Raw genomic sequence first — 21,330 nt, 5'->3', positions numbered from 1 at the left:
ATGTTTGACTAAACTGCTTCCCCAAGGAAACTAAGAAAGGTAAGGACCTGGAGTGGAGGCACATAGATTGTATCTCCAGGTGCACTGTTGACAGGATGGGGGACTGGACCCTTCTGCACCTACCTGGGGACTTCAGGAAGGGCTCGGGGAAGTGGTTCTACACCAAGAAGAATTCTCACCTGATTGTCCTTGCTACAACTTTTCAAAACAAATCTTACCTGAATATATTTGGAACCTTCCTGGTTTGGGGCAAGTCTGTTATTTTCACTATTGCTATCATATTTTTAAAGAACTAATGTAATCAATTTTGTTTTAGTTTCTCTCTTTGTAAAATGTTGCTTATCTGCCCAACAATTTGTGCCTTAATTAATATACTCATTAGAAGATGAGGAAAAGTCCTACCTAAACTTAATTACCATGTAATTTTTTAAAACAGTTTTCAACTACCCATATTAAGAAATGTCATTCTTAGAAATGTGTAAGGTTTTATTATAGCATAACCCATTCTTTTTGTTGAAAGCAAACTGAATTGTATACACACACAGACACACATAAATACACAGATATATGTGATAAGGTGTTCAAATGGATAGTATTTTTCAGATACTTAGTATGTAGAATGATTCACTATAGTGCTATTAGAAATTCAAGCACTGAGAGCTTCACATTTTGTCCTTCAAAATTCAAGAAAATTTCCATTTTCTTGAAGTGAGAATTCAGTCCACTCTTAAAATTATAATGCCTCAGAAGTTCTAGGTATTCACCGTATTCGTTTCAGGAGTTTGTTTCCAGCTTCCCTAGAGAAGTGACCAGTATAAGAAGCTTCTCCCTGCTTTCCTTATTTTTTGCCCTCCCAGGAGTTTTTAGTCTCCCTGAACACCTTGTAGTCATCGTCCCACAGGTGAAATAACTTTCCTTAGTTGCCTTTTTGCCCCCCACCCAGCAATTAGGACCACTGGCCTAAAATATCTCTGATGCGTCCAGCAATTCCACTGCAAAAGCTCCTGCTTAAGATATTGGTTCATTTCCAGTTACAAGGACCTTCTTGCCATCTGTTATTCCAAGAAATTCCTAAAATGGACCCAGATAAACAAGGTAAGTATTATTGTTAAGTTTTTGAGCACAGTTTGCAAACAAAAAACTCAGGCACAGATGTTGTATTTTCAGACTTCCGAGTTGCAGAGGAGTGACATTTGGTAAATGCCTGGCTGAAAAAGAAACTATTGGATGATTGAAAAGACTTTCTCCATTTTCTAAACAGAAATTCATAACATATTGACGAGTATTTGGTCTGTTGTCCCCAAAGCACCAAAAAATAATTTAACAAGAGACTTGATCTCAATATAATTGCACTTTAAATTGCTATACAAATACACAAAATGTGGCTTATCTTATTTATATACATCTTCATAGTTTACTATTAAAATGACATCACTGTAGATATTTTAATGTCAGGGCTAAGTTTACTGTACTATTTGAGGCCAGAGTTGAGAGAAAAGTCTCACAGCTGTTACTATATGACTATTTGATAAATGGATAGAGGGAAACTAATTCCCTTTTCTTCCAGCATCTCTGAATGCCAGGGTAGGCCCAGGGCTGGCTTGTGATATTTTTATTGTTGGACCTAGTGGCAGCCTTATTCCCCTAGCTAAGATCTAGATTGTTAACTTGGCTTGTTTTGTATAAGATTCTGTACTATCTCAAGTTATTTATCTAAAACAACATTCTGAATGATTCAAATTATCTTTGGGTTTCCCAGTATTGGGCCTTCATATTAGTAAGCTTAACACAAAGCAGTAGATAATCCATTCAAAGCCCACTCTTCTCTCCCTAAGGAGTGTTTCTTAAATGTAGTGTGTGTGCATCAGAATCATTTAGAGGGTTTGTTAAAATGCTGGGCTCCTCCTCCAGGGTTTGTGACTCAGTAGGTCCAGGGTCCCCACCAAGAACATGAATTTCTAACAAGTTCCCAGGCCATGCTTGTGCTGCCCACTTAGGACGACTGGCCTAAAATATCTCCTTCTGGATCATTGAACTAGATGATGGGCTGTTGAAAGAAATTTTATTACATTCTTAGTATCTGTAGAAAATGACACATATTGATTTGGCTAAGGAAAAATATGAATCATTTAAAGCAAAACACGGTTCCCAGTTAAACTGCTTCCATGAACAAGACCATATGTAGCTTTGTAGCTTATATTATTATTTTTTTGAACATCTCAAATTACTTTGTTTATAGCTTTGGGTCTGATACATCCAGCAATTTCTTCCTTTCTTGAGTCTTCTCTTACCAGCAGGAGAAAAAAAAAAAGAAACCTTGAGGAAGCAGGGCTGCTGGTGAATCACCTGGGATACCCATTCATTTTCCCCAAGTACTATATCACAGCTTGACATGTTATGCTGCATAACTTCATCAGATGACACTGCAAAACATAACTTGACAGGAGTGTGATGGGCCAGATGGTAGAGCAGCCATAGAGTCACTCTTCCACCAACAGCAGCCTTTGGGAACCCACAGACTCCCTAGCTTGCTGATTCTGTGTTCATTTGGTGCATCTGAGAGGAACCAGGGCACAAAAATTGGCCAGTTTCCAGAAGGAAAAACAATGTTGGGCATTACATTTTTGTAAATGTAATGTAATGTAAATTTTGTAAATCATTTCCACGCTACTGTGGCTCTCCTTCTCCAGACTTAAGGCAGAGGTATGACTTTTCCCCTACTCTAACATTGGACTCTTATCTGAAAACTAAGCATTTTTAAAACATAAGGAAACAGTAAACGACAAAAGAGAGTAAACTGTAGGTCTCTGGTATGGTTATACCTGTTCAAAAAAGAATAACAAAATATAGAGGGTTTTTAAATGAGCTGTCTTGTTTAATGACACTTTCAGGCACAGCCCACATTCCCCTAAGGTAGGTGCCTTTGACTCAGGATCAGATATTGATCATTGAATCAAGGTATATTTAGGGAGAGGCCAGGGGTGTGCTCTAAGGTCTCAAGGGTGGGTCTGACCTGGTTCAGCGCCATAACGCCCTGAGTGGCTTAGCATAGTGCCTGGCACTCAATATCCATATGTGGAACAGCCAGGACTTCACGCCACAACACTCAAGGGCAAGAAACGGCCTTTTCCAAATCAAAAGCTAGTCACTGTCACTTGGTATGAAATTCAGACTAAGTTAAGTTTGGGAAGCAGCCGTCCTGACACAGACAGAAACCATTTCAGGTTTTTCCTGAACATCTGGTCTGAAGCGTGCAGAACATCTGGTCTGAAGTACCGTCGTGGCCGCCACTCACTGTGCTCTTTGCCTTTGGCTTTGGGGTCTACTTGAAGACAGGGGACTCCTTGTCAAGACCGGACACAGAAATCCTTGCCAAGCCTAGTGTCTGGTCTCCCTAGTTACACAGCGCAGCCATTCCCTCCACCCCGGGAACTGCTAGTAAGGGAAGCCCCGGAATCAGCCCACAAACTTGAACCCCACTTAGGCATCTCCCACTCTCCTGTCCAGGTATCAGCGTCTCTCCCGCTCTAGGGAAAAGAGAGTCAGAGCTAGAACAACACTAAAATCAAGATTGGTTTTCAAAGGCAACTGAGATTCCAGAATGTCTGTATGTATATGGGTCAGGGAGGAGGGGCCGGGACAGAGGATGAAGTTGAGGTTCAGGCAGTGAGGGATCCAGGTGATATTTGCCACAGCAAAGCCCCTCTCAGAGGGGACCTGCTCTTCTGGCCATCCAGCATCTGGTCGCGTTTCTTCTGCTGAACCAGTGCACCTGCTTTGGAAGAACAACTGCCCCCTGATTTTAGTCCATGAAATTCCAGTTGTGTTGATCCCAGCTCTCCCATTTCCATGGATGGCATTGATTCTTTGATGGGCCTTTCATACTAAAGCCCGAGTGGGTTGACTTCAGGGTGGCCCCTGAAACACTGACCCCTTAAAAGGTGGTAAGTCTCCCAAAGGAGTAAAAAGAGCTTAGACTTTGGAACACACACAGAGATGGACCTGGAAACATTGCCTTTTCATTCTTTAAATTCTCCCACTGCTGCAAGAACAAGTAAGAAATTAATATCACCATAAATTATCCTGCCACATATGTTTGAATCAATGAAATCCCCCCATCAATCCCTTGTTTTGTTTTGTTCAGGGCCTGCTTAGCAAAGGCTAAAGAGCCTGCCGTGTTTCTAGTCACAAACACTTCTCCAGCACACAAACCATTTACTCCCAATTGCCTGAGTTTTATGGTAATCAGCTGACAATAAATCTGAAAATAGCTTTATTTTCCTCAAGGCGTCTTCCCTTCAGCATAATAAATACAAGTAAGTCCTGGACTCAGAGCTTGTTTGCATGTGAAACCTTGCTTCCAAGTGAGCATTATGGGTATAAAGTCTATTTAATTGAAATGTGTTATCACAAGAAATATTAGAGATGCAACGTTGCTTGGCAGTTCTTTCCAAAGTGTGTGACTGGTTTCCTCTCTCACTGCCTGCTGTAACAATACCATATCTTTACCATTCCTCAAGTTTTCTGCTCTACCATCTCTTTCTAATTCTGAGTGTCCCCAGCTTCATAAAGAAAACAGAAACCCTCAGACATGCCTTCTTTCCCACACCCACCATCATATACTTTTATTCTTCCTCTCAGGGAATGAGGGGAAGTCCTCTCCGGGGCTTCTTGCCAAAGCTAATTCCTTCACCTGTACAACTTCCCCCATCCATTGCCTCTACCCCAGAGATTGTATCAGTTAGCTACATTTCAGTTATTTGTAAGAGAGAACTCAGCTCAAAGAGGCTTTATTACCTTATATAATTAATTACCCTAGGGAGGACTAGCTTGCTCTGAGCCCAGACAATGTCAGCAGGACGTGGTTTCTCTCCACCTCCAAGTTCATCTCTACTCTCCTTGGTGCGTTGGTTTCATGCTCAAGCTACACATCCCAACAGGAGAGTAACTGCTGCTGCCATCTATGATTCCAATTTTACGTCCAACAGGAAAAAATAAGTCTTCTTCCCTGATAACTTGAACAAAGAGTCCTTGATCCAAATTTCATTGGTATATTCTTTGCCTGACTTTGGTTATGAATCCACATCTGGGGCGGGCAATGATGCTCTCATTGATCGGGTAAGCCTGGGCCACATGTCCTCCATGGAAATAGGAGCATTGGAATGAACCCAACTAGAATTTCATGGACTAAGATCACGGGAAGTTGGTTCACCAAAAGAAAAGTGAATGGATGTTGGGTGGCTACGGGAACATGTTGTCCTCTGAGACAGACTTTCCTATATCAGGTACCTCCTGGAACCCTACTTCCTGGACCCTCAACCTCATCCTCTCTCCTGACCCCTCCTCCATGACCCATACATACATTTTGGAATCTCTCCTGCCTTTGAAAATCAGTTTTGATTTTGTGTGCTTTTCTAGCGATAGCCCTCTTGTCTTCCCTTCAGATTAAGGATCTTGAAAGAGTTGTCTGCTTTTATGTTTTTTTCTTCACCTTACATTCATTGATCAATCCTGTGTAATTTGATTTCGGCCCCCATATCCCCATAAAAGTGCTCTTATGAAGCCTTTAATAGTCAAGTTAATCAAAAACAGAGACTAATTTTTAGCACATAGTTGATCTCCTTGTGGCTTCCAGATACTGAATTATTGGCTTGTCTCTAGTTTCTGAAACTCACCTTCCTTGGCCTTTGTACCATCACTGTCTCCTGGTTTCTTTGGCTTTCCCTTCTTCTTCTTCTTCTTCTTCTTCTTCTTCTTAGGTTTCTCTTTCTCCTCTGGTACTTAAATGATTATGTTTCTCAAGTGTACTGTTACTTAGCCTAATTTTCTCTTCACTTAAAGCACTCTTCTTAGGCAACCTAGTAGATAGACATGGTTTTGCCCACTGTCAACACTAATGACTCCTAAATCTCTATCCCATCCTAAATAGCAACCCTGACCCCCAGATACAGAATCAAAAATTGAGTCCTGTTCAGCACCCTGAACAGCTCCCCATCCCAGCCAGTATTCTTTAAAACTGAGCTCTCAGTCTGGTAGACACTAGCCACATATGGCTATGGAGCACTTGAAATATGGCTAGTCCAAATTGAGATGTGCTGCAAGTGTAAAAAAGGTATTGAATTTTGAGGACAGTAAGAACAGAAAATGTTTTATTAATAATTTTTATGTTGGTTACATGTTAAATAATATTCTGATGGATTAAATGAAATAAATCATTAAAATTAATTTCACCTGTTTCTTCTTACTTTTTAAAATGTAGCTGCTAGAAATTTAAGGTGACATACTTGAATCATACTGTATTTCTCCTATTGGACAGCAATACTCTAAAAATTTCTCATGGCTACTCCCTCCATGCTGGGAAATCTCTTTAAGCTTCTCCTTTTCATCACCATGTGGAACCCTCTGGCTCTAGTCCAGCATTCCCAGTTTCTGACCTGTTGCCTTTCACCTGTACTCTGCTTGATCCACAAGCCTTCTCAGAAAGATACCTTGACCAATATGTCTGCCTATTCTCTCAGGTCACCTTTGCAGTCCAAGGACCATGCCCTCCAACTCCCTGTACTCCAAGCCCAAGTCTCTGGGGACAAGTCCCAGTTCCAGAATCCTGGACTCCCAAGTGTCTGGGAGGTAGTTTCAACTGCCTATTGGACATCTCCATTCAGATGTCTTACAAAAACCTCGAACTCACATGTTGAAAATGAATTTCCATTCCACCTCTATGCACAAACTTTATCCTCCCCCATTATTTCCTACACTTGGTCTCCCTCCCACGTCCAATAAGCCACCAATCCCTGTCAATTTCACTAGAAAATTGTGCCTCGTATCTCCCCCGCAATATTCTCTCCCCAATACCATTCAGATTGCTATCATGTTATAGAAAGTAAAAAATCAAACCCCTCCCATAATGTACTCCTGTCTCCAGATAAACAGTTAGAAGTTTGATATATAACCTTTCCTACTGTGTTCATTGTGTTCTTTCTTGCTATTAGTTTTTATCATTTACAAAAATAGGACCATACTAAGTTATAGACACATTGCTGTGGATTTGGGCTTATAATCATGCTTTAAAACATCTTTCAACCTCAAGATTGCCAAAAATTTCTTCTCTTAATTGTCTTAGAGTTTTAAGAATTCATGTTTAACTCTGTAGTACATCCTGGTGTTATTTTTGTTTATGATCTGAACTAAAGTACCTATATTATATTTTTCTAAATAGTTATCCATCCAATGGCCCTAACACTATTTATTAAATAATCTATAATTTCCTCATTGATATAAACCACCGATATAAAGGGAAGTTGTTGATTCTCACTGAGTTAAAACATCATCTTTATCATATGCTAAAACCCTATGTATACATAGGTCAGTTTCTGATTTTGTCCTATTCCATTACTCTATCTGTTCCTGAAATAAGCACACATTGCATTTATTCTTACAGATTAATTTTATATTATTTTGTCAAGTTCAAAATGGTAGTTGGAATTTGGGTTGGAATTGCTTTAAATGTATAGGGGAGAATTCATATCCTTATGCTATTGAACATTCCTAATCCAGGAATATCCAGGAATGGAGGAAATAGATCTCTCCATTTATTCATATTATCTTTAATGTCTTTCAATAAAGCTTTATATGGTCTTACACATTGTTTTGTTTACTTTAGGCATTTTTTTAGATGTTAAAAATTACCTGTTCTAACTGATTATTCTTGGTATAAAGCGGTGGTACTCAAAGCATAGTTCCTGGACCGAAAGCATGAGCATCGCCTGGGATTAGAAATGCAATACCCAGGCCCCCCCCACCCAGACTCTGGGGGTAAGCTCTGCAATGTGATGCAAGATAAACTTTGAAAACCTCTGATATAAAGGAAAGTTATTGATTCTCATACAATTGTCCTAAATCCAGCCAACTTGCGGATGATCCTCATGAATTATCTGGATAGAGAGGCAATCAGAACATCTGTACATCTCTTCCTTCCTAAAACTTATAACTCTTATTTTTATTTGTTTTTGTAGATTAGAATTCCAAAACAGGGACAGCAAATAAGTTCCAATCCTATGATTATATGCCAGCTCCAATGGACTCGTACTGACATCCTGGAGGGCTATCCTTCAAGGTCTATCAAGGAGATTCCGCCCTATCTGGCACAGTGTGGAGGGGACAGGGGTGGTCCTGATGCCCTGTATTTTATTTCTCTGCTTCAGACTAGAGTTGGATTACAGTGGTGAAAAGGGGGATGGGGGTGGTTTTTTTCCTGACTTTAACAGGGATGTCTTTTGTCTATCTCACTTTTATACGAAATTTGCCTTTTATTTCTGACATTTTAAGGATGTTTCCTCTCTTCCTAGATCATGTACCAGTTTTTAAAAAATCAGAATGGCTGATGAATTTTACCAATGTATTTTGAGAATCCACTGGTTCAGTAACTTTTTTCCTTCTCTTAATATATTAATTAACTGTTGAACAAATTTTAAATTTCTGAAATAAATCTTTCCATATCATGGAACATAATTCTTTAATATGTTCTTGAAAATGTTTGCTAATATATTATGTTTTATCTTTGCTTTCATCTTAAATAAGATTTGATTCTTTTTTATCTATCTGATTTAGATGGTATTTAGATGGGACTTCAAACTTTAGACTTTTGAGTTGATGCTGAAACCGTCCCATATTGGACAATTTTCCTTGGCCAATTAGACCAATTTCCTTCAAAGTCTCAAAGCAGAATTTAACTAGTTTCTCTCAGTAATAACAATATTTTCAATAAAACTTTATCAAATGTTGGTATTACAGTTATGTTAGCCTCCTAAAATAAATTGGGAAGTTTTCTGAGTTTTTCCAGTTTTTAGAAGAGTTGAGTAGCAGGGATCCCCCTATCCCTTGAAAGTTTAAAGGAATTTGCCTGCAAAACTATCTCTGCTTATGTTTGTTTACCTTTGATGACTGTTTTTCCTGGTCAAAAAGTCTTCTATTAGTAATTAGTCTTTCAACTTTTTTTTCATATGTTTTGATCATTTCTATTTTCTATTACATATACATTTTCTATTACATATACAAATGTACAGGGCATTTGTATATTACATATACATTTTCTATTACCTAAATATGGCTCCAGAGCTTTCTTTTGTCCTCCACACTGTGAAAGGGGTGAATACATACTCAGTGCCTGGTAAGTGTTCAGAAATGCTAGCCACTGATGTAGTGATGTTGGTGGTGGGTAAAAGAAGGTATATTAATAATTCTTTTCTGATTATAAAAATAACATGTGCTCTTTATAGAAAATTTAGGTAATATTGACAAGTAGGAAGAAAATAACTAAGAATTCGAGCACTCAAAGATATCCACTGATAACAATCTGATGAATGACACTAGAAATTAAGCTCCACGGGGCAAGAATTTTTATCTGTTTTGTTAGTTGCTATATTTCAAGAGCCTGGAATCATGCCAGGGCCATATAGTAAGAGCTCAATAAAAATCTGCTAAATGAATGGATGGATAGTCATTTTCATAGGTGCATAAATATGTGTGTACATATGACTAGAATATATTAACAAACTGAATTTATATTCTACAGATAGTTTTTTGTCTTATTGTTTCATAGGCTATTTCATTTTTATATAAAAAGTGGACAGCTTCATGGAGGAGTCCTCCTCACTGGGGGATTCCTTAGTTTGGTGGGCTCAGAGGAGGCTTTCTATGGTCACCTGCAGCCTAGGATAGCATAGTCCATTATTATTTGTTCCCAGGTAGGAAAGAGAGCTCTAGACCTTGATTTCCTCACCTGCAAAATAAAGTAGGGCTACATGCTCTCTAGGATTTCCTTCTAGGATATGGGATTTATCTAATGAGACAGTCCTTTATCTATGATATTTCATGTTTTCTTTACAGATGCTCTTAATAGTATTGAGAATTCCATTTATAGAACAGCCTTCAAATTACGATCAGTGCAAACCTTGTGCCAATGTAAGTACAGGTTTTCTTGAAACACTTGAAATAATCTGACCCTGATGTGTAATGTAAAATTCATAGAAAACCAAAAACTCCCCCCCCATGTGACTGACTGCTGGATCTGGAAGGTTGGACCTGTGCACCTACCCTACTTGTAACAGAGAAGATGGAGTGTGGAAGATACACCTGTGTGTTCCACCCACATGTAGCTTCGCTGACTGACAATAGACAATAATTCATGGATGAGGATTTTAATTCTTTAAAAAAATGTTCCTACTTGGTTTCTGCAAATTTTTTGTTTGTTTATTTCCTTTTCGGGATACCAATATTGATGCAAAATAAAATCACAAAATAAGTTAGTTTAATATAACTTGTAGATTCAAATATAAACATTTCTAAATTCCTTCTACTACTTAAGACTTGCATTTTTAAGTTGTACCCCCGTCTCTTTCTGTACCTGCAAAAGTAAGTTCAGATGAATAATCCTCAGGCCATAAAGTTTAAAAATCGCTTGAGAATTTCATGAGAACTACTCTTTTGCATTAAATTTTATCTGATTGAATGCCATGGTTTCTTTTCCTATACTGTTAACTAGGTAAAATACAGTAAAAATTTTTTCCTGTAAAAATTCTCCAAAATGAAATGACTTGGGTCCTAGCTGTGAAAATGACAGACATTCAGCATATCTGAAGTTACTGATTTCTAATAAGTTCTGTATTGCATTTAAGAAAAATCACTTTGTGTAATTTATGACATTTATTACAGCAGACCTAAAAAATTGTGTTTTACATATATATATAAATTGTATTTTATATATACACACACACACACACACACACACACACACATATATATGTCATTTTTCCTAAAGGTTGAAATTTTTTAAATATTTTGCCTCTGCCTCATAAGTTAGATAGACCAGTGGTTTTCAAACTGTGTTTCACAAAGTGGACATGGGTGTGAAGTAGGGTAAGAAAGGGCCAGCGAGGTGGGAAAAGGAAGTATAGGCAAGTCGACAAAACCCAAAGGGCCTGCAAGGTGGGAAAAGGAAGAATAGGCAAGTAGAGAAAACCCAAAAGGCTATCTCCTCTACCAGAACAACTCTGTTTTGCTCTATCTTCCATATTGCATTTCTGTGAAAGTGTCCTTTGAAGAAGGGATTCTTGGCTTAAAAAAAATTTTTTTAAATCACTGATATAGACAAATTACTTATATTATTCCAGAAATCAACAAAAGGCAGAAGATGCTTACTAAAAATTTACCCTCAATCATGCTATTTTCCTGGAGAATGTCTCCTATTAAAGAAAGTTAGGGGCTTCCCTGGTGGCGCAGTGGTTGCGCGTCCGCCTGCCGATGCAGGGGAACCGGGTTCGCGCCCCGGTCTGGGAGGATGCATGAGCCTCCATCATTGTTCATATGAGCCTGGGTGTGTACAAACAGTGTAATTTGAGGGTGTACCTTTCTGAATTTTTTATTACGCCTGCATCAGAAACAGTGAATATAAATAATATTCATGGGAAATAGTAACAGTACGCGAAATCAGAAGTTGAAATGTTCTACCTATAACAGATAACCAAACAAAAATTGGAAAACAAAAGTCCCTAACACTGAGATAAACATATCGTGAGCTCCAGGAAGCAGGATCTGGAGAGCCAGAGAGCGTTCCTGCACAAATCTGGTGGTGAGATTAATGGACACCACTATTATCTGTTTTGCTGTAATACAGAACTCTCAGCAGAAGACGCAGCATCCTGTGTACAGCACGCCAGGCCGAGGTGATAGGTTTTGTGATTGAATAACGATAAAAGAGTTTGCAGTCTCTACCACATGCAGCCACGTTTTTATCACAGTCGCATCCCCAAACATACCCCTCACTTTCTTAGACTCTCCCTTTAAAAGCAGTATCAGAGAACAAATAAAAATTTTTATTATACATGCTAGATTTGTGTATGTGAGGTTGATTTACGAAGCAGACAGAAGTGCAGGGTTTTATCACTTCACAGTCTGAAGCATTTTAAATGCCAGCAGCTCTTGGTGCCACTGACATCCCCATCTCAGATGGCACAAGTGGGTGTTTATTCATTTTGTCTGTCATCCTCCTGCAAGAAACCATAGGGTTAGTTCTATTTCATTCTTCCTTATCTTTATTGCCTTGTAACATTTTTAGGAGAAGGTGATAAAAAAATATGTAAGAAATAAACCATTATTTTTTGTAAGCAACTTTGGTTTTATTAAGTGCCTTTCTGGATAATAATACTGAGACCAAGACCAAAAAAATAAACATTACTAAAGCAAGGGTGAGACCTAAGGAGTCTAATTCAGCAACTGCTCTTTTATAAAGATCACTGAGTTTTTTAAGTAATGCATTTGCATTTCTTTTTTTTTCTTCGGTACGCGGGCCTCTCACTGTTGTGGCCTCTCCCGTTGCGGAGCACAGGCTCCGGACGCGCAGGCTCAGCGGCCATGGCACATGGGACCAGCCGCTCCTCGGCATGTGGGATCTTCCCAGACCGGGGCACGAACCCGTGTCCCCTGCATCGGCAGGCGGGCTCTCAACCACTGCGCCACCAGGGAAGCCCTGCATTTGCATTTTTATACACAATATTCCTTCTCGAGCTAGGCTACAGACAAAAAATAATATATGAACATGAAAGATGAATTTTCTCAATCCACTTAATAAACAGTATAAAAATGTTTTTCCCAGCTTTTCACCAGTGTCCTAACTTCCTCGAAAAGCTGTTTTCAAGTTTCTCACTTCTTTCCCTTTTAATTTCCTTTTATAAAGCCACATCCTAGAGGTTATACTGGGAATAATGTTCTAACTATGCTTTACAAACAGATGCACTTTTCCAAAATCAAATCGACTGTTAGAATAGGAACGCCTGAATTATACACAAGAGAGATGTATCCAAATAGTGGCCATATGTAACTCCCTTAAAAAAACAGCTGCCATAAAAAACAGTCTTCATTAAAGACTAGATGATGTTTACTTTTTTTGAAGCCTTTTGTTCAGATCAGAGGTGATGCAGTGTTTCCTTTGCTTCCTGCAGTGGACTTGATTGACAGTTCTCTGATTCAGCATGTCCTACTACGTCAGAGTCTCTGGGAGGCAAGAGAAAGTGCTGTCTCTGTGCAGCAGCTTTTTCAGGCTCTGCAGGAGCTGTTTCAGAGAGTCAGGGTGGAAAAACCAGGACAGGTGCACCCCAGAGCTTCGGAACTCACTCTGAGCCTTCTCACAACAATGTATGACAGGTGAGGCTGAGGGGACCATGCTGTGACCTCACAGGGGGTGTTTAGTTGCCTCTGGTCATTGACCAGTTGGGGTTGTCTAATATTTGTTCAAGGTTTGATATCTAAGAAGGCTTCTTTGTTTGTTTGTTTTCCTCAAATGTATTATTCAGGAGGGGAACAAAGAAGTACATGCTTATCAACCTCACTAATAGGAATGACTCATGGACAGCACAAAGGGGGAAAATCCACATTTTCATACAGACTCATTTCCACTCTAGAGAAGCACGCACACCTTTTGCTAGGGCAATTATGCATCTATGTATATATATAAATTACACTTTTCTCTTGAGTCCCCAGTAGTATATGTCTTTGCTTATTCCTTTATAACCAGTTGTCAGTTTCTGTTTGTGGGATAAAGTTGAATAATGTCTGCATAAATGACTAACCTACTGTCTTAGTCTGGGCTGCTATGCCAAACTACCATAGACTGGGTGACTTAGCAAACATTTATTTCTCACAGTTCTGGAGGCTGGGAAGTCTAAGGTCAAGGCACCGGCAGACAGATGGGTCTGGTGAGAACCCACTTCCTGGTACATAGAGGGCCATCTTTTGGCTGTGTCCTCACATGGTGAAAGGGGCGAGGGAGCTCTCTGGGGTCTCTTTTGTAGTAATAGCAATCCAATTCATAAGAGTTCCACCTTTGTGACCTAATAATCATCTTCCCAAACCCCATCGCTAAATACCATCACACTGGGGGTTAGGATTTCAACATGTGACTTGGAGAGGCACACATAAAACAGTTTACACCCTGTCAAAGGCTTGATTATGCATGCTCTAAGTCAGTGGTGTCGGGTGTGTGTGTTTGTGTGTGTGTTTACCACTTTTTTGCCCCACTTCAGTTGTGTTTATCTTACGTGGTCTTGACGCAGTAGCCTTCATCCTGTAGAATGGAGTTTTAAAAGCTCACAGTAAATATAAAACATTTGGAAAGTGCAGAAAAGAGTGAAGAAGAAGAAATACCACCCCAAAGCCTGCCTCCCAAAGGCAAGCACAGTTTAACCACTCGGCAAATTCCTTACTAGTTTATTATTTTCTGTTGTTGTTGTACAAATAGTATATAAGCATGTTCTCAAGTTATTTTTTCACTATTTCAGTCTCCTTAAGCATTATGATTTTGGCTGTCCTTTCTTGTATCAGTGCCTGCCTCTATCAGTCCTCCTGCGTTTGATACACTGTAGTTTGTAGGTTTGGAAACTGCACAGCCAGTGGGCACAGGGCGATGAGGCTCTAAGTGAGGGCCTGAGAACAGGTGGATATTTTTAAATATAAAGGTTTACTTCTGCCTCTGCCTTTTGGTCCTTTTCTCTGTTGTCTGGTTTCCCAGCATGTGAGCCCTAAAGGGCTGCCTGGTCCAGGAGGACCCAGGAAGACCCAGGAAGATGCCTGTGTCTCCAGTGCCTAGGACAGTGCTTAGTACAGAGGAAGCACCCAATAAACATATGTTGGACCCATGAATGAATGAATGAAGGATGAAATATTTTCATTCAATTCTTAGTTCTGTCAAGTTCTAGATATAGGAAAACTGACCATGAAAAGCATGAACTTGTAACATGGTGTCAGAAATGTCCATTCAGGGACTTCCCTGGCGGTCCAGTGGTTAAGACTCTGAGCTACCGCTGCAGGGGGCACAGGTTCCATCCCTGGCTGGGGAACTAAGATCGCACATGCTGCACAGTGCAGCCAAAAAAAAACAAAAAAGGAAGAAAGAAATGTCCATTCATAGTCATGTTTTTTATAAACCACTTCCCCAAGAATAACCCTGCCTTTCCCATTCTTATCTCTGTTTTGTTGCCATGCAGCTCGGGAATGGGTTTTCTCAAACTTGGACCTGCAGCTGCTGCCCTGATTGCCCTCTCAGGGGATAGTCCTCTTACAAAATACAGAGGTAACATATGTAGGAGTTTTGAATGTCTGAAGTGCCGTGACCACCAAATCTCTCCAACACGTTATCTTCTTCACTCCCTCCTGTATCCCCGCCCCACTGCTCTGGTTCGGCAAGTACTCAGCAAGACTTAGAATTTTTCAAGATGTTGATCCATGCTTTCTAACTATTCATAATTTGGTTATCCTTGATATTTATTTGTACAGGGATTATTCAGAGACCAGTAGTTATTATTCCTTTAAAGACAGACTCTGCTCACATCGCCATTTACCAACCTTGTGGTCTTTGTCATTGATGTGCTAAATTATCAAAAAGTTGAAATGTGAAAGGATCTTCATGAGTTATCAAATTATTTAGTTTGCGAAGCCTTCAAAACAGCAAGCAAATAACCAAGAATTATAACTTTCGCCTTTATATCCGCATATAAACTGTTTAGAATTCAAAGCACATATTCTTCGAAGGCATATAGCAAGTATTCAGTTTAAAGATTTCCTTCCCCCCTATGTGTCTAGCTCTTTTTCAGCTCTATGCAGAAAATAACAGGGGAGGTTGTGATTCTGGGGGACGCATGACTCGAAGGATTTTGAGAAACCTACTAACAGATCTACAGCAGGTAAATCTCTAATACTTAAGAATTCAAATTTGTTCCAGTTATATTAGTCACATTTATTATTAAAGGATCTGATTTTTACAGTGTCAATTCTACCTTAATATAGTTCTCCATGCAACCTCTCTCCTCTTTAGCCCCTGGTATTATCTGAATATAGGCTGATCTATTGCAATTGCTCCCTAACTGGTTTGCCCAACTCAAGCCTCTCCTCTCTGCAACTCTTCCTCCACACAGCAGCCAGTGACTCTTCCAAGATGTAAATGTAAATGCCTAAAATTCTTCGTTGGCCATATTCTGTCATAGAATAAAACCTGAGCTCAGCATCACAGGCAAAGCTTTCATGATTTGACTCAATCCTTCTCTTTTCAGGAAGAGGTAAATCATGATACTTATACAAATCTGAAATGAACATGTATTCAAAATTTTATTTAATTTGTTAATTAAAAGAGGGCTCCAGTAAGTTACAACTAGTTGAAAGAAATAACCAAAGAACAGACAAGCTGATAGATTAAGAATGTTACAATGAATTTGCAGGTGGACCCAAGACTGACTTTGGGCTGAAGGGGAGGGTTGTCCCTCAACCAGGACAGAATTTATTTGCATGTCTATAGATAAGAATTATTTGCATTGTGATCAGTTGTCTACAAGTTAACGTTAATGTCTACAAAATTATAAAATAGCTTTGTCAAAGACAGTGATGCATATCTCTATAGGTTCAGATAATCCCCATTGAAACAGTATCCAGTGGTTTCTTTTGCGTATTCCACAGGGTTTAATTTTTCCTTCCATCATTGTCACTCTTGCGTATCAAACTTTTTACTGTACCTGACATGCACCAAGTTCTCCATGCCTGACTTGGGCAGGTGCAATCTGTCTGCAACACCACTGCCTCTCCTTTCACTTGACAAATACTGTTTGTCTTTCAAGATCACTCAAATATTAGTCACCTCCTCACTGAAAGCTTCTTTAACTCTTGTACCTAACTTTGTTATAGCACTTGTCAAATTTTGTTGCAGTTATGTCCTAGATATATGCTTTTCCCACTAGCCTGCTTCTCAAGGGCAAGAATTTTATCTCATTTATCTTTATGGCTTGAAAAGTTCTTGATACTAAAGCCTTCAACGGTGCTTAACGGAAACATAGATGAAATGCAACCCCGAATACTCAAATAGTTGCTTTCCATCATTTCCTATTCTTTAAGAATGTGCAAATGTAGTGTTGTTTTTATCCATACTAGGCAAGGGAATTTAACCTCCTTAAAGTAAATATGTTTCTTAAATATTAAAATGATGTAAAATCATGTAACCAAGCAAGATCTTCTGCAAATGGGTTAAGCAGGCTCTGGATTATCTTGTGTACAGTGGTTGCTGTCCTTCTGTATCTTTTACCCCTATTTCAAGGATGTGTCTATTCTTCTTCAAGCCCCTGTAAAATCCCCAAACTAGGTTTTCCTCACAGTGAAGCCATAGTAATTTTCTGTCATTTTTCCCCTGGGTCTGGACTGTAGGGGAGAAAAAAATTTCTTTTTCCTTGACCCATCTTAAGTTCTGTGACTGGGGCCCTATAAATTGGACTGGCAAAAGACAGAATTAACAAGAGAAAAACAAACCAAAGTTTAAATGTGTATGGTGCATACACATGGGAACACCCAGTGATGAGTAACTCAAAGAGGTGGATGGAACTCCGGCTTGTAAATTATCTTACACTAAACAAAGGGAAGGGGGCTCTGGGCTTCTGGGTGGGGGGAGGCAAGTTATGAGAAAGTGACTGGGAAATAGATGGTGAACAAGGGTTGTTTAGTAAGGTTTGTTATGCAGATTTAAGTCTGTGATTCCTCCATTAATAAGTGTTGTTAAGAGTCCTCCTCTTCCTGATAGGGAGAGGGAGATACTATTGGTAAAAAGAAATTTCCTTTATAAATGTAAATTTCCTTTACAAAAGGAAAACCTGTGCCGTTTTTAGAGCTTTTTCTGCATCTACTGGTTCTCAATGGGCTTTAGTTCAAAATAATACATATGCCAAGGGCTCATATTTGGGGGTGACATATTCTGGTACCCTTCAGAACCAAGGATTCTGAACTGGGGATAATTATGATACAGGTGGGAGTGGGTAAGGAAAGAGATGATCAGACAGGGAACATGATTTAGAAAAACCTATCCAAAATTACCTTTGCTTTGATTTGGCCTTAATAGTAATAGTTTATGTTCATATTGATTGTAATAATTAGTGTTGAATGTATTCTGTAAATTCCAAATAATATGTAAGATGTTCATATTTTTTAAGTGGAGCAATGATTTTTTTTTTTTCTTAATTCCTAAGGTTCAAACATCATATGTAGTTATTTAAGAGCCATTCTGGTGGTTGCAGCAGCACACGGGCCCTGTTTTCTGCTGACTCCAGGCATATATTAAGGAGCTACTTCCCCAACAACCCCAACATCTTAGGACTCAAGCTGCGGGGAGCCAGGGAGACTGGGAAAATCTGTCCATCCATTTGTGCAATCAGGCTTGTTATACTAAGGTGTTGAGGTGGATGTAATGAAAGAAGATGGACGGAGGGGCATTTTCCTCCTCCTGAAATCCCGTGCTGCTTCCTCACTACTACAGCTGGCCCCAGGCGGGCTCCCCATCCAAGAGGCCCTAAAAATCTGCCCTTCTTTCAGGCTCAACTGAGGTCGATGAGCTGCCGAAATGGCAGCTCCTGCAGCGCTGTCTCCCCCGCAATGCATTAGTAGGCTCCTGAGAAAGCTGTTAGGAAGGTGGAGATTTGCATAGCAAATTATCATCCCATTTACTACCATTAAGAACACTGAGATGGGTTCCCCTAGAAAATTCCAGGCCCTACCGTGTAATCCCAACCCCTCCCCCAAGAATCGTAATTATCATTTCAAGTGGTGTTCTGCCTGTGCTGGCATATGCTATCCAGCCACACTGCATCCTTCCTTAGAACACCTGCAAGAAATTAGTCAAATGGGCAATTAATCCACAAAATCTTTGTGCACACACTTAAAAGCCAAAAGTGTAGGTTAGAACCCACTACAGAAGTGAATTTTCTTTTGACTGGAGTCAGAATCACAGAGCTGGCAAGTGGGTCCTATCTGATCCACATTCCTTATTTTACAAATGAGGCTCAACCCCTTTCTCAGGGCTCAAGGACGCAGTCCAAATAAGTGCTCCAGTTAGCTCATCAGCACTCTCAGGCCAAAGTATGGTTAGTGAGTTATTTTTTCAGACAAAAGCCAAATAACGCATAGTACTTAGTTCAGCTGGTGATGGGGTTATTATCAATTTAAAGTACAAGCCGTCTTGTCAGGATTACGCAAATGTTTGTTGACTTCTGGCTGGCTAATTGTCAGCAAAGTGGCTCTAAGTGCCACTTTCCTGATTAGAAGAATGTTTATTGGAGTTGATGGACTCAGCAGGGGGGGTCTTTGAAATTACTTCTGAGCTTGGGAGCAATGCCTGCTGACAGACTGTGCTGTAGAAGACATCAGATGTGAAACTGGGACCCACAACCAAATGGGCATAAATGGAGGTGACAGGTACATGTATCGGTGCGTATAGATAATGTCAGGGCCAAGTCCCTGGCCATCCCGGCAGTCACAAGGGGTTCTTAGTCCCTTAGTTAAACTCCTTAATGTGGCTGATTGAAAGATGGAAACCATTGAGTGAGGTAGTGTGAATCAAGCCATTGGAATACACATCAGGTCTGGGTGTGACAAAGCTTTGGGAGAACCCCTCAACAGAGTAAGGAGTCTTAGAGTGAGATCTCAATTCTGCAGCTAATTTGCATTTGTTTGTTTGTTTGTTTGCTTGCTTGTTTTACCTTGGACAAAATATGAGATCTCAATTGCTCCTTCCTTTAAGCAAGGATAATGACTGCCCTACCTCAGAAATTGGGATTTGTTAAAATGAGACGATTGTGAAAGTGTTTGAAAAGGTTTCCTTAAAACTGCCCTGAACTTGAATACAGTATCGTCGTTACTTGTAATCCATAGGTGCACAAGGGCAAAGAAAGATTAAATATTTGACTGGGGTCAAAAGAAGAGAAACAATGCAAGCCCTCCCTGTATTTCCCCCACTGCCAGACTTGCTTCTCACTCCTTCCCCCAGCTCCACTTCTTCCCACTTGTTCATTCATTATCTCTATTCATACACTGCACAAAACCCACACATGTCCTGTTTGCCTAGACTGAGACAGCTCATCCAGTCTCATAGACACCAGATACTTGTGACGCTATGGCCGTAAATGCCACCGCTCAGGCATGACTGGTGGCCACCTATTTCTCCATTTCTTGATCGCTGACGTGGGGTTTCTTGCCTCTTGTAGATCCCGACTATCATGGGGGAAAGTCGAGCTCTGGGCTCTGTGGAAAGTGCTACACGCAGCTGTTTCCAAGGGGTGAGTGCCATTCACATGTCCCTTGGACCTGGGGGGCAGACACCACTGCTGAGCCATTTAAATCACAGACCTACTACTCTACACCGCATCCTAGACAACCTAATTTAGAGGTAGACTTGCCCCGACTTTGCATGTGATAAACTTCTTAAGCAGAGCCTGCAGAAACAGAGCCAGAAGAGAAGATGAAAATACATTTTCATCTCTACAGGAGACCGAAGTTCTGCCTAGAAACACATCTGAGCGTGCCATTGTTTTTCAGGTGTTGAGCTCAGCAATTAAAGAAGAGAAATTCCTATCTTGGTTACAATCTGAGCCTCCCATCCTCCTGTGGCTCCCGACCTGCTACCGCCTGTCAGCCACTGAAATGGTCACTCATCCTGTTCGATGTAGTATCTGCAGGAACTTCCCCATCACAGGATTGAGGTAGAGTCATTCATCACTATTACACGGACCCTCACTCTCCAAATGGGTCTGGAGTTGGAGCTGCATCTCTCCAGATTTTTTTTGTGGTCCTTCTCACACATCTAGAACTCAGTTGATTTTGGGGGGTCAGTAATTTCCTGTATGAGTGATCCTGCTTATAATAAATTTTATTTTACCTTCTATAATTAATGGAATATTAAGTTCTATTGACACATACTCTGACCGCTAGATATTTTTGTTCCTTAAGGGGAAATTTTTTTTGTCTTTTGTTACCAAAAAATGCTGTTAAATACTTTGGAACCATCCATAATAATAGCAATAACAATAGTTTACATTCTTTGCTTTTTTAAAAATTTTATTGAAGTATAGTTGATTTACAATGTTGTGTTAATCTCTGCTGTGCAGCAAAGTGGTTCAGTTAAACATATATGTATTCTTTTTCATGTTCTTTTCCATTACGGTTTATCACAGGATATTGACTATAGTTCTTTGTGCTATATAGTAGGACCTTGCTACATTTGTTAAATGTTGAACAAGTGTTAGGTTGTGTAGTTCACATGGATCATTTCATGTAAAGCCTGTTACAACTCTGTATAAATGTGGTATTATTATGCCTAATTTGCAGAGACACTAAATACCTTAACCTAAGCTCACGTGGGTAGCAAGTGGCAGAGGCTACCGACCGAATCCAGAGTGCCTGCTTTGCAACCGTGATGCTCTGCTGCCGCCTTGTGCAGACAACTGAGAACATTCCTTGAACCCAAAGGAATGATGAGGC

At 39.9% G+C, this 21,330-nt stretch overlaps 1 protein-coding gene across 1 annotated transcript in view; it reads left to right on the top strand.

Annotated features, from left to right (window-relative positions):
- The first annotated feature begins 1,076 nt into the window (after nt 1-1,076).
- DYTN (dystrotelin) overlaps nt 1,077-21,330 on the top strand; it is a 51,249-nt gene continuing 30,995 nt past the window's right edge. Inside the window, exons 1-7 of the mRNA XM_007111640.2 lie at nt 1,077-1,095; nt 9,886-9,960; nt 12,996-13,197; nt 15,036-15,121; nt 15,631-15,731; nt 20,058-20,129; nt 20,389-20,552. Coding sequence (XP_007111702.2) covers nt 1,077-1,095; nt 9,886-9,960; nt 12,996-13,197; nt 15,036-15,121; nt 15,631-15,731; nt 20,058-20,129; nt 20,389-20,552 — 719 coding nt within the window. The remainder of the gene's footprint in view (nt 1,096-9,885; nt 9,961-12,995; nt 13,198-15,035; nt 15,122-15,630; nt 15,732-20,057; nt 20,130-20,388; nt 20,553-21,330) is intronic.

This window comes from Physeter macrocephalus, chromosome 2 (assembly GCF_002837175.3).
Source record: "Physeter macrocephalus isolate SW-GA chromosome 2, ASM283717v5, whole genome shotgun sequence".
Taxonomy (NCBI): domain Eukaryota; kingdom Metazoa; phylum Chordata; class Mammalia; order Artiodactyla; family Physeteridae; genus Physeter; species Physeter macrocephalus.
This window is presented reverse-complemented; position numbering and strand designations above follow the sequence as displayed.